This window comes from Sardina pilchardus, chromosome 14 (assembly GCF_963854185.1).
Source record: "Sardina pilchardus chromosome 14, fSarPil1.1, whole genome shotgun sequence".
NCBI lineage: Eukaryota > Metazoa > Chordata > Actinopteri > Clupeiformes > Clupeidae > Sardina > Sardina pilchardus.
The window spans coordinates 18,279,835-18,295,514 of NC_085007.1; the positions used below are offsets into that span (position 1 = coordinate 18,279,835).

The 15,680-nt window shown below is 45.8% G+C and overlaps 1 protein-coding gene across 1 annotated transcript in view; it reads left to right on the forward strand.

The window, feature by feature from the left end:
- The window catches only part of tnksa (tankyrase, TRF1-interacting ankyrin-related ADP-ribose polymerase a), a 107,301-nt gene that overhangs the window by 13,729 nt on the left and 77,892 nt on the right, over window positions 1-15,680 (forward strand). The window contains exon 3 of the mRNA XM_062553923.1: window positions 123-218. Within this exon, the coding sequence (XP_062409907.1) occupies window positions 123-218 (96 nt within the window). The remainder of the gene's footprint in view (window positions 1-122; window positions 219-15,680) is intronic.

A 15,680-nucleotide genomic window follows, 5' to 3' on the forward strand; every position in this document is an offset into this window, starting at 1 on the left:
CGCCGTTAGCGGCGTTAGCGCTGCCGGTGGAGGTGGAGGAGCAGCGGCGGTAGGCGTCAGCGTCGGAGGGGTCAGCCTGTGCCTGCCCGAGCTCAGCTCTTGCCTCTGTTTCCCCTGCACAGTACTGCTCCAGCACGGCGCCGACCCCAACATCCGCAACACCGACGGCAAGTCGGCGCTGGACCTGGCCGAGCCGTCCGCCAAGGCCGTCCTCACCGGTGAGTACCCACAACATGCTTTCTACTCTCTGTGTGTGTGTGTGTGTGTGTGTGTGTGTACGTGTGTGTGTGTATGTGTGTGTGTACATATGTTAGGTTGGGTGGCTGTTAATGATGGGAGGGTTTTGCTCTTCACCCCCCCTTTCTCACTTCACATTGTACTCCTGCCTTCATTGTCAATCTGTGCTAGTCCACAGTGCTTTGATGGAGTGATCTCTCTGTCTCTCTCTCTTTCTCTTTCTTTTTCTCTCTTGCTCTTTCTTTCTCTCTCTGTCACTCACTCTCTCTCTCTCACACACACACACACACACACACACGCGCATACACATGCTCCCAAATACACACTTCTGTGCGCAAGCTCTTTGTGTCTCGCTCCCTTACTCGCTCATTGACACACTCACTGTCTCTCTCACTTCTGGCCCTCTGCGTCTGGCACTCAATTTCTCTTTCTCTCTCGCTCTCTCTCTCACACACACTCTCTACATACTCCCTCTCTTGCTATCTGTTATACACTCTCTCACCCTCTCTCTCTCACACACACTCTCTCTCTCTCTCTCTCATACACTCTCTCTCTTACACACTCTCTCTATCTTGCCCTCTCTCCTTCTCTCTATCTCTCTCATACTCTCTCTCTCACACACACTCCCCCTCTCACTCGACGGCTCTCTGTTTACATGCCCCCCTCCCCCTCCCATTTTTGCCTCCGCCACTCCTGCTTGCCAGCAGTGTGTGGTCCAGCAGCTTACCTTACAACTGCGCATCTTTCTCTCTCCATCTCTCTCTCTCTCTCTCTCTCACCATCTCTCCCTCCGCCTTGCCATGCCTCGGCTCTCTGGCTTTTCATTTCTCAAGCGCGTGTTCAGTGATTACATCTGCTTGCTGTGAGGGTGTAATGGTGTGAGTGTGTGTGGAATGGAGTGAGTTTGTGCTTGTGGTGCTGCTCCCCAGTGTGCTCTCTTCTCTCTCTCTCTCTCTCTGTCTCCATTTCTCTATTTTTCTCTCTTTCACTCTCTCACTCTGTCTGCCGTCTTTTTGTGTCTCTCCCTCTCCTCTCTCACTGTTCATCTCTCTATCTCTGTCTTTCTCGGTCTCTTTCTCTGTCTGTCTGTATCTCTCTCTCTCTCTCTCCTTTTCTGTCTCTTTTCTCTGTCTGTCTGTTTATGTCTCTCTCTCTCTCTCTCTCCCTCTCTCCCTCCCCGTCTCTCTCTGACTCTTTCTACTGACTCTTGACCGTGATCAGAGGCTTGTGTGTAATGAGTCTGTGTGGCTCGGGAGCCGGGTACGAGGGTAGTTCTCTCCCGTTAAACGTGTCCGCTGCCGTGTTTACAGCGCGCCGCGGCCCCACCGCCTGTTTACCCTCGCCGTGCATCAGGCGCCCCCGTGACACCGTAAACACCTTTATGAGCGCCTGCTCCGGAGCCTCTTCCTCTGGAGGCCTCACAGAGAGATTAGCACCGTGTCCAGATCACACACACACACACACACACACACACATACATATAGATATGTACACATTCATAGAAGCACTTCTCTCAATCCAATGTACGCAATCATGCAAACACACATTCATACAGGTGCTTAATTCTGTGCCCACATGGAAGTGCACACACTCTCACTCACTCACTCACTCACTCACTCACTCACACACACACACACACACACACACACACACACACACACACACACACACACACACACACACACACACACACACACTTGTGTCTATATACACACAGACTAACAAATTTGGTCACACTTAACTCCCTCATACTTTTACAGTTGGGCGTGTGTGCATACACTTACACACACACACAAACTCACACACACACACACACACACACACTGACACACACCTTCTCTGAACCATGAAAATAATTTTCCTAAAGATTATGGAGGGAAAAAATATGTATTGCCTCAGTTTACACTCCTGGGGACATAGAAGGGGAATTGAGCTCATTCCTAATGAAGACGCTTCTCTCACGGTTGCATTACATTTCAGATGAACTCAGAGCGGTGTACAAGCGCACGAGTCTGTAAACAAGAAAACCTGAAATTAGTTCCGGAATATTCAGTTAGCTTGGCCACAGCAACGCTGACAAGAGGCAATTAAATAAAATCAGCGCTTCACAGCTTTCTGCAAATGGGGCCATGTAGTTTGTCACAGTCAAATGTGTTTTTATCAGACTGAAACATTCTCGGGCTCTAGTGACTCGTTTGAAAAAACACCACCCTCCAGATTGGTTATGAAATGAAGTGTTTTAGCTATGGAGCTCACAGTGACAGGTGACATGCCCCCTTTAATCCTGTTCCCAATCGTGGGCATTTTCATGACAACTCCAAACCAAAAGCCACCTGTGTTATTCACCCACCCAATATTCAGTCCTTCCGTGGCCTGTTCATTTTTAATCCTTTCACATATTCCTATTTATGTTCCCTTTAAAAACAAACATGATTGGTTATATAATTTTGTTGCTTTCACACGCGGTCCTCCATCAAGTAACGAAGCTGCACAGGCACCCATAGAGTTTCTAGCATATCCTAGTGTGATGTTGCAAGTGAAATTTAAAATCGTATAGCGTCATTCAGAAAGCTAGTCTTCTCTTCATGCAACTCTGCTATATAAGCCATCTAATATGAAATTGCCAGCTAGCTAGTTAGCTAAGAAAGCAATTAGGCCAAGGTTGCTCTGTTTACTCCGTAGGTTCCAATAAAAGACAGTGTAGCGTTCAGTAATCACAACCAATTCCAGATTATGTTAAATGGCTTCACGTAGACATTAAGTAATCATGAAAGAAATAGAATGACATAAACAAGGCTGCATCAGTGTAATGAACAAACGGGGAAGGTCCCATGCTCCTTGCCTTTCTTGAAAATGTTATTTGAACGGTTGCTTTTCCCACTGTAGACTTGGGAGAGGATTGCTGTTTGTTGTACTGTGCCATCAAGGATCAATACACATTTCGACTTAGTGTCTTTTCCCAAATGACACCACAACTGTAAATAAACCTTAAATAAAGTTTTTTTTTTCCTCTGTGAGAGGGAATAAAGATTGACACACACAGACACTCACACAAATGATGAGAGGATTTGTCAATCCTGTTGTTACATCACCATCAAGCCAAATTCTTCTGTTTTCAAAAATACCATTGTGTAACAAACTGCTAAATCTAAATCCATTTCACAACAAACAAGTGTCTTTTTAAACTGCTTGGCAGTGTTGTTGGTCATGTTTTCCTTTTATTTTTTGTCTTCCTCCCAATTGTAATCTTTTTTTTTTTATTATTATTATTATTTTTTTTTTCAGAGGGCAATGGAAGAGATTATCTATCCTGCAGGGTGTATATGAATAGAATTGCCCCCCCCCCCCCCTCTCTCTCTCTCTCTCTCTCTCTCTCTCTCTCTCTCTCTCTCTCTCTCTCTCTCTCTCTCTCTTCCTCTCTCGTCTTCCTCCCCTACTCAGCGGCGAGAGGAGAGAATTCCAGATAATTGTTGCTAAATCGAATTCTCTTATCTGGCCCCGGCTCTCCTCACCCCCGCCGTATCAGTGACCCTGCAGCGCCCAGCCTCTCCAGAGACCCTCTCCGCTGATGTCTTACGCAGCGTTTACCTCTTAAAGAAGCCAGATCTCGCCCAGATTCTGCCCTTAAGCGTATTCCCCAAACGGACGGATTTGTGTGCATACGGAAACCTGCCGCATGATACTGAGAAGATGATTCTAGCTACTGTGTGTGTGTGTGTGTGTCTGTGTGTGTTTGTGTGCTCTCTGTGTCTGTGTGTGTGTGTGTGTTCTCTCTGTGTCTGTGTGTGTGTTTGTGTTTTCCTCTAGTCTATTTGCAGGCAAGTGCATGCTTTAATTGCTATGGTTAATCATGATGTCGTCCAATGAGCCTCCACTTTAGAGCACCCCAAAGACCCATGCGTGATTTATGAAAATTAAACCTGTGAGCACAGCATGTACGTAGGTGTAGGAATGTACGTAGAAACTAATTTGCAGGAAAATTAAAACAGTCTAGTAAAACTCCTAGCACAACGATAGTAATTTAGCACTGAAAGAAAATCCCAGACGAACGTGAAAGAGCATGCTACCAGGTGTACACCTATTCCAGAAATCGTCAGGGAAGGTCTGCAGCGTTCTGTTGCTTCTTGAGTAGCTCATGAGTCTTGAGGAGTGATTGGGCAGCGAACCGCACAGCCATCTGTTTCCACCAACACTGCCAGTCTGCGTCTCAGGCTTCCTCCCAGTGCCCAAAATGATGCCAAGCAGACTAAATTACCAAGTAGACATTGAAGCTACGGGGACATGACTGATGAAAAACAGCAAAGCAAGGTCCAAGCAAGCCTGTGATCTTCTGTCTCACCATTTGCTTTTTCCTCACCTGTTAACCCAGTGACGTCAGCCAGGTGCCTGCCACACAACCCACTCCGTTGTCAAAGCAAACCACTTCAGCCTTCATCCCTCTGGCTTTCCATGGGGGAGAGAGACTGTAATGACGCAGGGGAGGCCGAATCTGCCGTGGCCTCCCAACGGAAATTACACCCTTTATCTTTCATTTCTCCTCTCAGTGCGAGACGACGAAAGACACATTTCCATTCTGATTCCTTACAGAAATAACAGGCCTTGATGGCTTCAGTTTATTCTTATATGACCATTCTAAAGGAATATCAGCAAATGTTCTACCTTTCGTTCAGTCAGTTTAGTTTAGCTTCATTAAGCATTGCATATAGCCTATATTAGAGGTTGATTGATATGTTTTTGTTGTTATAATGCTGATTGGAGATTGGCTTCATTTGTCATTTGGCCTCATTTCATCTAGCTATGAGCTGAATATCTGTCATGCCAGAGTGGTTGAAGCTATTCAACCCCCGTTATCCAGAGGAAAAAAGCGTATCACAGTCCCCACAGTAGTACGCCACACAAGATGGATAGATTGCTTTGCTGACTTTTCTCACGGTGTTTATAGCCGTAAAAAAGGGAGTAGTTTGGGAGGTGATATTACTTGGCCCGGCTGTGGGGTTTTCATCATCATACCGCGAACGGCGGGCTGCAGACTGCACACCTTCAAGTGGGTGTTTTCTTCACAGTCTGTTTCGTGACCGGTCCGTTCTGTTCTGCCGTCTCCATTAAACGTGCATTTCATCTCACTCAGGTGAACAGCTGCTGTCCGCTCAGAACGCACAGAGAGAGAGAGAGAGAGAACACGCACACAGCTAGCCAGTCAGCCCGAGCTAGACAGACGCAGGTGGGGTTGCGAACACGCCTCTGCGTTAGGCTGATTTGCAAGGACACTGGCGCCCGTAAAATGTCCCACACAATGAACAGTAAATTCAGTAATTGCTTAGTCGATGCTGATTGATCGCAGATGTGACACGGCTCAATGGGCTCTCTGGCGGTGGAAATATAGCGACGGGATTATTTTTGGTGCATCAGTATCTTTTCGCTGATTGGCCTCACCCTCTGTGCTTTGTGTAGTGGAAAAAATACATCTTGAACTCTGTTAGGTCAGGAACGGCTCCACATAAAAGTTTCAGGTGCTGTCCATTACCTCACCAGGATGATGAGTATCCACCTTGTGCTTGTACATCATCGCCCCGTCCGTGTATCTGAATGTGCGCTTTGCATTTACACACGGTCATGCATTAAATCTGTCTCCGAGCCAGTTCCTTTTGCAAGCTAACAGATTAAAGATTTTTTATTGACCCATAAATTACCATCTCGAGGAACAAACACCCCGCAGCAGTGACAAATGTATCCTCACCTTTCTTTGTAGCACACATGCAGCATTTTTTTTTTCTTGAGAAAGCCTAGAGCCAACATGTTATCCATAGCCAATTAGAATTAAAAACATGCCTGGAAACAACTGGCAGTTGAGGTCCCCTGGTGAGTCTTTTGTTGGACGGCAACAACAAACCTCAACCTACCTTAACCAAACGGTACCATCATCCCCACAAACATCCTTATCGTCTTATCACGTGTACTGAGACTTAAGCACATTCGAGCTACTAGCTTTTATTTCCCCCGCTGTGTCGTTCTTTTCCGCATGATTTCAAAATTAATTTGTGTACTAGTGGAATCTAAACAAGATTATGGTATGTTTTCGAGCCATTTTAATTTGACGGGGGAAGTGGAGCATGCATTTGGTGGGTTTGGCTGCCGATCAGAGAGCGAGCAAAGAGATCAGGGAGCGATGAGGCTTGGGAGGAAGGAACACTGCGTGTGTGCATTTGCGTGTGTGTGTGTGTGTGTGTGTGTGTGTGTGTGTGTGTTTGTGTGTTTGAGAGAGAGTGTGTATGGTGAGGGGGGAGTGTTAACAGAGCTCCCACATCCAGCAGCAGGCAGGATGGGAGGGGGAATAAATAAATAGATGAAGGAGAGATAGAAGTTACGCTGAAGTGCTCTCAAGTTTGCCACCAGATATTTTGCATATCTTTACATCTTTCAGCTTCCCTATCTGCTTCTCTCTCTCTATCTTTCTCTCCCCCCCTCTCTCTCTCTCTCTCTCTCTCTTTCTCTTTCTCTCATTTTCTCACACATACCCCCCTCCATCTCACCCCCTCTGTTTCACGCAACTGCGTGTCCCTCGGGGTAATTTGTTGCCTCCTCTGTTCGCTTTAGCTGATTTTTTTTTTGACTCTCAGAGGGGGAACGCACCTGAAACTTGTATGCATCCCTGTGAATGACAGAGGAAGGTTATTGGAGGTAATTGGCACTTCTTGCCAGCTAATTTAAATGGTGCAAAAGGGAGCTTCAGGGGAGGAGAGCGTTAATGTGCTTCTGATGCTTAGCACAAGATGCAGCAGTCAGTCATGTGTCGCGGTGATGCAGCTCAGGCCGTGTCAGTCAGCAAATCATTTGAGGATGGTTGGAGAGCGAGCAATCCATGTTATGTCTGGCAGCCTGGCAAGAAGCTTGCCAATAACGGCATCGGTCGTTTATTTTGTCAAATACCTCACGGCCTATCAAGGTTAGGAAGACTCTGGCAGGACATCTAAAATGCCAGTGCACTTTTAAAGTATTCTCTTTGTCATTACAGCTTAATAACGTTAAACTAGGCAGCCCATTTTCCACTGAAAGGGACTGAATTTTCGATTTTTAAGAGATCTCTGCATAATAGATGCCAAGGCTATATACCATTATAATGGCACAACATAATAGCTAGCTTTGATTTGCTAGATTGGTGTGATGTGAATGGGATTGAATGCATGTGAAAAATGACCACATTCACAAGAGCCAACCAGCACCAGAGAGTGAAGATTGCGAGATGTTATGAAAAGGTCACAGCAGAAAATATGAAATACAGTCCCAAGGTCTAATGGGTTTCTTGTCCGTTTCCAGGAGTTGTGGTGATGACCTATATGCCACATAATGGTTACGAGCAGCTCCCCTGAAAAGAAGGATGCACTAGCACAGAAGCTGTTCTTTTGTTTGTCAGCAACCAAAAAAGCAGGCGTACAAGACGTTATCATTAACGCCCTAACCTTCAAATATGTCAGCTCTCAAGGAGGAAGAGAGCGAGAGTAGGTTGTCACACATCAACAGCAGTGTATAGACTTGGTGTTTGTGATTCAAGAATTCACGACCTACCATATCATTTAGCTTTCGCAGATACTTACAGATACTACAAGCTCCATGCATATTGTCTAGAGGCTTTTATGCCAGTCACTTTGAGCATCTGAATAGTTCTCTGTTTATTATGACGGCTTGCTGTGTTGTGAACAACGAAGTATCAGAATAAATTAGAACGACACTAAAAGGAATAGCTTGTTACTGTTTTTCCCTGGTGATGCATGTTTAGTCAAGCCTCTGCCTGAAAAAAAAACATGCCCCTTGTATTTTCTGATTGTCAGGGGGTTCTTCGGGGGGCCTGAGAAAAATGACTCTGTTTATCCTAAGCACGTCTGCCCTGAGATGCAATTCTCTATGGGAGAAAGGCCCGGGCTCCTTGCATTTCCGAGGATGCATTTTTCAGAAGTGTGCGAAATTCCTGCACACTGTCTAAGACTGCGAGAAACATTCTGTTCCGCTTCTGCTAAAACCCAAAGGCCAATAGGGCTCCGGGCTCTCAGGCTACAGCTTCCCCTCTTGTGCCCCCTAACCTACCGAGGAAACTTTAGAGAGCCAGAAAGAAAGTTACACGGCAAACAAGTTACCCTCGTTTCCAGCAAACCTCCTAAATGTTGAACGACAGAAGTTGCTCAGCAGAACGGCAGCCGCTGTGAGTATGCCAAGGCTGCTTCGTTTCTCGACGACTTCATTATGATTTAATGAAACCGTAATAAGGCACTATTTCATTATTATGGCCCTTGCAGATTGCAGTTGGTCTGGTCTGATTTCAATTTCAAGCTCTCTGCGCTTTGAAATTCACCCCCAGAATCCGAAATGGTGGCCAGACAAGTACAATCTCTGCATTAGTGAGAGAGAAAGGGAGAGAGAGAGGGATTTATTTTTTTTGTCCATTGTTTTATGGGGGGTAGGCGGCGTGCAAGTAATAATGAATCTGCCTCCCTCGTCGAAGTGCACTCTCGGCTAGCCCCCTTTGGAGCGACGCTTCAATCTTTTAATTAAATCTACCGCACGCTTTTTAAATCAGTGGGCTTAATTGGAAGATGCGGCGCAATAGAAACAAACACGGACGCCGTCATCCGTGAGTGGAGGGGGGTGCTTCTCCTCCCCTGTTGAGAGATTTGTGGCACTTCTCTCATCCTCTGCTCAAGTGTCACAACCAAAGGGCATTTTCCTGTGAACCGCCCCTCGTACTCGACCTCTCGGAAGACAAAACCCTCGTTCAGCCCTTCTCTGCTGAGCCAGAGCCAGAGCCAATCATGAGAAATCACAATGGATCGTTCTCATTATTCAATACGGATGATGTCTTCATACTTTTATTTCAAATTCCATCAGCTATTCCATCCAGCTATTGGAAGCTAGTACAAGGATGTTATGAAAACATACAATGAAAAATGTATTAAGCCAGTCTTTGTATTTCGGAAAAAGAAAAGACCCAGTGCCTTTTTATGTGGCAAAGTTACCTGTGGCACTGTCTTTGAAGCACTTTTTTCCCCATTTCAAATAATAGATTAAAGCTTCCGCTGGAGCACAGATGCTCTCTTTTGTGTATTCGCCCACTGTGGTGGAGTGCATCAAAAGATGCCCAGCACGTCAGATGCATTACTCATTAGAGAGCGTAGTAACGGTAGGTATTCCGGGGTCGTGTATCAACGTGTGATATACGACGAGCAGCTTTAGCTTCTCTGATACGTTTTCCCCCTGCCATCACTTTTAGACCCTTAAATCTGTCCCTATCCAGAAGATGAGTTGGGCACTCTGCCTGCCAGGGTCAAGGATGAAAAAAGTTTGACCATTAAATCTCGCTGTCTTCTCCCAACTGAGCCACGTCCAGGAGATTTATGTTTTTGTCATAACCGCTCATTTGCAATTTAAGTGCTCCCTTCAGTAAAATGTCAGCAAGCCTCATTTCGGCCAACGTTTTTGGGAGCCACTCTGGAGTCTGGCCCGAAAGAGCCCTAAAAAAAAAAAAAAAAAAAACTTGTCTAATCTCATTGATATCTTCTTCAGGTCCTCTCAGACAAATAGCTCAGAATTATGGCTCATTGTAACCGCAGGGGCAGCTTTTTTTTTTTTCTTGAGTTTTTCCTCAGCCGATACTTGTTCTGTCCACGGCTCGAATGAGAAGGATGGAAAGACTGACCAGACGTTCAGCTCACCCATCTTGAGCTTGCACATGTTAAGAGAAGGCAGTCGGGATATATTGTGGATTTGTCTGGCACTCAGACAAGTCTTCAGAGGAATTCTCCCCATAGGGGTGGTGTTTAGAAAAAGCCACAGCTGTTGGTGAACTTCATGCTTTTTAGCATGTGCTTAACGTGAAGTGCAATTCTCAAAAGCTTCCTGCTAGCCTCCGGTAAATATGTGGCATACATGCATTTGCATAGATATGCATAATTAGGTCTGAGGTGAACGCCGTGTCATGTGTGCGAATCACGGAGCTGTTTCTCCTTGGGCCCCCCCCCCCCCATGTTTCACGTTCCCAGGGTGCACTGTTGTCTGTAGATATGCTCCTCGTGTTCTCCCCCCCCCCCCCCGTTCACACTCACTAAAGATCATTAATATTTTAATCACACTCGTCACCCCTTGTTCATTTTGAGTCGCGTTTATAGCAGAGGAGCCCTCCCATATCCATTGTTAATGTCCTTGCTCAACGTCCTCTGTGTTAACTCAATATCATTTTTTCTGTGGCAGGACATTGATAGGAGCACAATGAAGCCTTGAATGTGCATACACTATTAATAAGGCATAAGACAGTGTTTCGGCTTTCAATATTTCATAAAATGGAGGAAGATAGGGGCATCCTTTTTTTATTGTCTTGCAAATTGGCCTGATCCATCTTCACAGACTGCAGTAGTCCCGCTGTAAAGGGTATGAGAGTGTTTCTGAGCGAGAGGTTGTTGTTATTTCAGCCCAGCGGGAGCCATCGCCACCTTTCTAATGGCCCTCCCTCCCTCCCTCCCTCCATCCCTCCATCTCCCCTTCTCCGCTAGATGCACAGGCGCGTGATTCATCCGAGGTCCTGTCATAGCAAACACGGAGCCATACCTTAATTTCACTCCGATGGTGCCCCATGCATGGTGCCACGCAATGATGCCACGAGGCGCCCGCATTTCAGGGCGGTTATTTTAGCCCACCAGCCGGGGGCGAAGCTGGGGGGGAAAATAATCGACAGCACCTGCTGATGGGAAGTGTTGGGGGTGAAAAGATTAATTGTGCGAGCATCTCATCACTAACACGCCTTGTGCTGGCCAGGAAACTGGCCACTGATTAAAGCCGTCCACCTCCTCAGCTGGTATAATCCTGTCACCTGAATGGCATATGGAAAAGATTTATTCGTTCTGTTGGAGAGTTTATGCTGTATGTTTGAGGTCGTTATGAAAATTAATGAGTGTCAACATCTGAAATATGTTGTTTCATTTATGTGGCGTTACATTCATTTTTCTGCAGTGTGCAATTGCCTCAAGGGGAGAAAAGAACAACTCCTGTTAAATTTAAATGGCGTAATTAAAATGGTGCTAGTTTTTTATAAATATTAACTTTTCACCTTCTTTAAAGGAGCCTTCTGGCCTCGACCCTCAAAGTAAATTAGGCACCCATCCAACCTTCAATAAACAGCGCTGGCAGTTTGATTGGGTGAATGTAAACACAGACTATGACTCAATCCCCTTGTCATTTTGAGTCAGATATGACGGCCTATGTGTGTGTGCATTTTGTCGTTTTTGAGTCAGGCGTGTGTGTCTGTGTGTCTCTCTGTGTGTGTGTGTGTGTGTGTGTGTGTGTGTCTCATGACTCTGAGAGGAAACACTCATCTCATCTGTCCCCGTGTTCGTGCTAGAGGATGACAGCGTGTCCCTATAATGATGGCTCTCCACATTACCGTGGCAACAGGCTTTGGCTTCCTCATTACAAGTCAACAAGATGCACCATCAAAGCCACGAGAGAGCCGCTAACGGCATATAAACACCACACCGGAGCAACGGCAGTCACCGCCGCCGCCGCGACCACAACTACCCACAGCCAGTGCATAAATTAAAGATAAGGTGGCTGTGTTTGGAATGAGTCCCCTCGGTGTGTCGTTGGTGGAGTCCGCTGCTGTATCAGTGCTGTGTTGTTGACACAGAGAGCTGACATACGGTGTCCTTCATCAGGAGGTTTGCGATCGGTGAGAGCCGGGGACATGTCAGAGCAAAGTGGCATCTGCATAGCTCTACTTCTCTCGAGTCTTGAGTTGTTGCTATTTTCTCTCTCTTTTACTCCCTTAAAAAGCAGCTAGCAGGGAACATGACAGTTGGTACGGAATAATAAATATCTCTGTCCTCCATTCCCGTCCCCCCCCCCCTCACGTCCCACCCCACCCCATCCCACCCCACTCCCTCCTCTTGGAGGAAATCAGAAAGGGATGCATAACTTATTGATTCCGACTTTTCTTTCTCTGTGAGGTAAAAATGCCTTGGGGGAAAGAAAAAAAAAAAGCCTTGCTGTTTTCTTGTCTCTCGGCGGCCTTAAACATTGGCGCGGCACTGCTCTCCTCAGCCTCGCAAAACAATGTGGAGGAGTCGGTACAGATATTATGCAAACAAAATAGTGCTTTGTTCGCTCTCCCCTTACTTACTGCAAATGACAGTCGATATGGAGGGCTCACTGGAGCAACCGACAGGCAGTCTCCTCAGGTGTCTGATGCTCAGCCCGGTCTGTTTCTCTGTACTCCGAAGTGTCTTATTTTCCACTTGATGAGATTTAAGGCAAATTCTAAGTAGTCATTGCATTATTTAGCAGCTTAGCCTTTGCGCAGAAGATTTTGTTTTACTGAAACAATTAAACGAAGACATTGATCTGGGCATTGACTTTGTTACCTGATACCTTTCTGGTGTGTCAGAGAAGGTATTATCTCAGAAAAGTTGAAGCTGTCATCAAAGTGACTGCTTATGTATTAACCTATGTCGTTAACAAGAAGATTGAACAAATTATGATGAAGAATTTATGTGAAATACATTAGACAATGCATTGATTTTTTTTTGTTAAGTGAATATTGTCAAGGCAAGTAATGGATGTGGTAGCTTGTAAATTTAACACCATGAGAGGCATGTTTGCTTAGGGGACTTAGCTAATTGTTTACCATGGGCACCGCAAAACTGTTCAGATATTCCGAAGGCGTCCGGAAGGCTAATGATGCACTGCCTCTGCTGAATCACTAACCACCCACTGGTGCCAGCCTTGTCTGCTCCGCAGTCTGTTGTGTGGGACCTTGGCCACGATCGGCCCCAACTCCGTCCATGACCTCTAACCAGAAGGCTAGGCCTCCCAGTGGGGGAGATGAACTTTGACCAGCCGATTCGATACCCCTGTCTGGCGCATCACTTCTGGAATGCATGTGTATAAAAATGGCCAGTGGTTCAACGTCATCGTCTGATTGACGCAAACAGTAGCCAGACTACCCAGACAATATTCTTGTAGTGGGGGAGAGACAGGTTGCCCATGTGATTTCCCGAGGGCTTCTCAGGCCACCAATTATTTTAGAACTTTCCTGAACACCAGATAGTCCTGTATTTTAAGTAGTCTACAATTTACTATATTAATGTGGAGGTCTCAGACCTCATTATTACTCAAGCATACGCCTATATAGTGGGCTTTTAAAATGTATTGATGCTTAATCCAGGATGTGATAAAAAAAAAACAGCTCCTCAGACAGCAGTTGTTTATGAATTTACTTAAATGCATCGTATATTTCACAACTCGTTAAAGTTTGTATTAATTGGCCTTCAAGGATATGAGAGGCATTCAGGTGTCCCTCTATTTTTAGCATTCTTGTGGAGTGTGGTGTTGCTCTCGAGTTTCCGGTGGATCTCCTGAAATAAAGTGGCTGTTGCACTCCGGTGGAGACGCTAGTCATTGATCAGAGGCTATTTTGGCAGCATGACGAAGGCAATGGAGCAGGGTCTTCTTTCAGTCCATATGTTCCTGCCACATCCAAGGCAGACTGTTTATTATTGAATAATTTATCCCCCTGTGTAGGTGTTTCATATCCTCTTGTGACATAGGCTAGCCAGTACCATGGATTAAGTCGTCCTTGGGTTTGAAAAGTGGGTATTACACCATGTGTAGTTGGGCAAGGTCTAAAACTGTTGGACTGGTGCAGAATTGGAATGGCCTTTTCTGTCAGACCTGTCCAGGATCTGTCCATTAGAACTCTCCGGTTTTAATAAAAGATTCTAAAACGGATAGTTCCGGTCTTTGATTATGATTGGCTGAATCGCGTTCGATGCCATTGTATATAGCACGATAAACGTAATCACAAAAGTTAGAGTGGCTGCGTCTCGTTGTTGCATGGCAACCATTCATATGGAGGGAATATATTTCTTGGCGGAAGAATGATTAGCCATGAATACATCGTTGCTTTTCCGTTGCTGTGCCTCCTTTGTTTCATGAACGTAGTAACCGTTTTAAAAAAGCAGTAAGCCACTCGAATCTGTGCTTTATACTGTACAATCGAACAGCTAAGGGGGTTTTAGGCATTCCGCTTCGCATCGTGCCTAACAACGCCCTTTAGCTGTTCGATTATACGGTATAAAGCACGGCCTTTCGGGGCTTATTGCTTAATCATAGTATCGCCTATTGCCCGTGAATTTGGCCTCAACCAAAAACTGATAACGGCCTATTTTGTCCTTCACTTCCTCACACATCCATACCTGTCGGCCCTTGAGCTTGACACAGTTCACTCCTACATGGCCAGTTTACGCTAAGAGAAATGTTCAATGACACTTTCCGCCCGCCTCGAATCGCTTCATCGTTCTGCTCTGCTTTTTCACCTCGTCGATCGGATAAAACCACATTTCCTTTCTTTCCGCGCCCTCACTTAAAGGCTTATTTAAATTCGCTGATGAGGCACTCTTCAGGTCTGTTTTTAATAGCCGTCCATGGAAGAGGCATTTCTTTGAATAAAAGGCCATCTTAGGCAACATTAACTCCAATTAATTACCTCACTTAATGGTATGCAGGAACTTGCCTGCTGTGTTCTGGCAAGGGAGAGGTTTGGTTAGGGAGGTTTGGTTTTTCGTGTTTGTGTGTGTGTGTGTGTGTGTGTGTGTGTGTGTGGGGGGGGGGGGATTGGGGGATGCAAGGTTGGATCGATGCTCTTAGCTCGGACAGTGGTCTGAGGAAGAGCTTGTAATCAAGCCTGCAGTAGCCGTGAGTGGGACCCACTCTGAGGTAATAAGCTCTGTCTGACATGTTGCCTCCCATTTAACGGCCACTTCATCAAAGATTTATTTAACCGTAGAGAGGGCGCCTTCAAGGTCAAGAAGCAGGCCACTGCGAGCATTAAGAGTCAACACGCCAAACACGGCGGCAGAACGGAAAGCATTTACAATGCCCATCGCACAAAGGAGAGAGTGGGGTGGGGTGGGGTGAGAAGGAAGGAGTCTCATTCCTTAAATTTGAAAGTTTTATTATTTTCTTTTCTTCCTGTTCTGTTCCTTTGCCTCTTTATCTCCAAAGAATATTCCTCCTCAGCAAGCCGGGGCGAGACTTCACATTAGGAATCTGAGCACAGTCCCCCCTCCCTCCCATACCTTTGGCATCGTAAGGAGAGGGTCTCACATGAATGATGCAAAGAGATAGACTATTGATTCAGGTGACACCCGTTCTTTTAGAGAACGCTTTCCAATTTCCCCTGGCTAATTCTGCACTGTGGCTTGAGGGTAATTTTTTGTAGTTTTTTTTTCCCTTCTTCTCCCCAATTCCTACCTTTTTATTGCTGTTCTGATTAGCTCTGCCTCAGTAATAGATTTCCACGGACGTTTGTGTGCTTACAGAAAAGAGCCTGTGTGTGTGTGTGTGTGTGTGTGTGTGTGTGTGTGTGTGTGTGTGTTTCTTTGGGAGAGCAGATATTAGTGTGCACG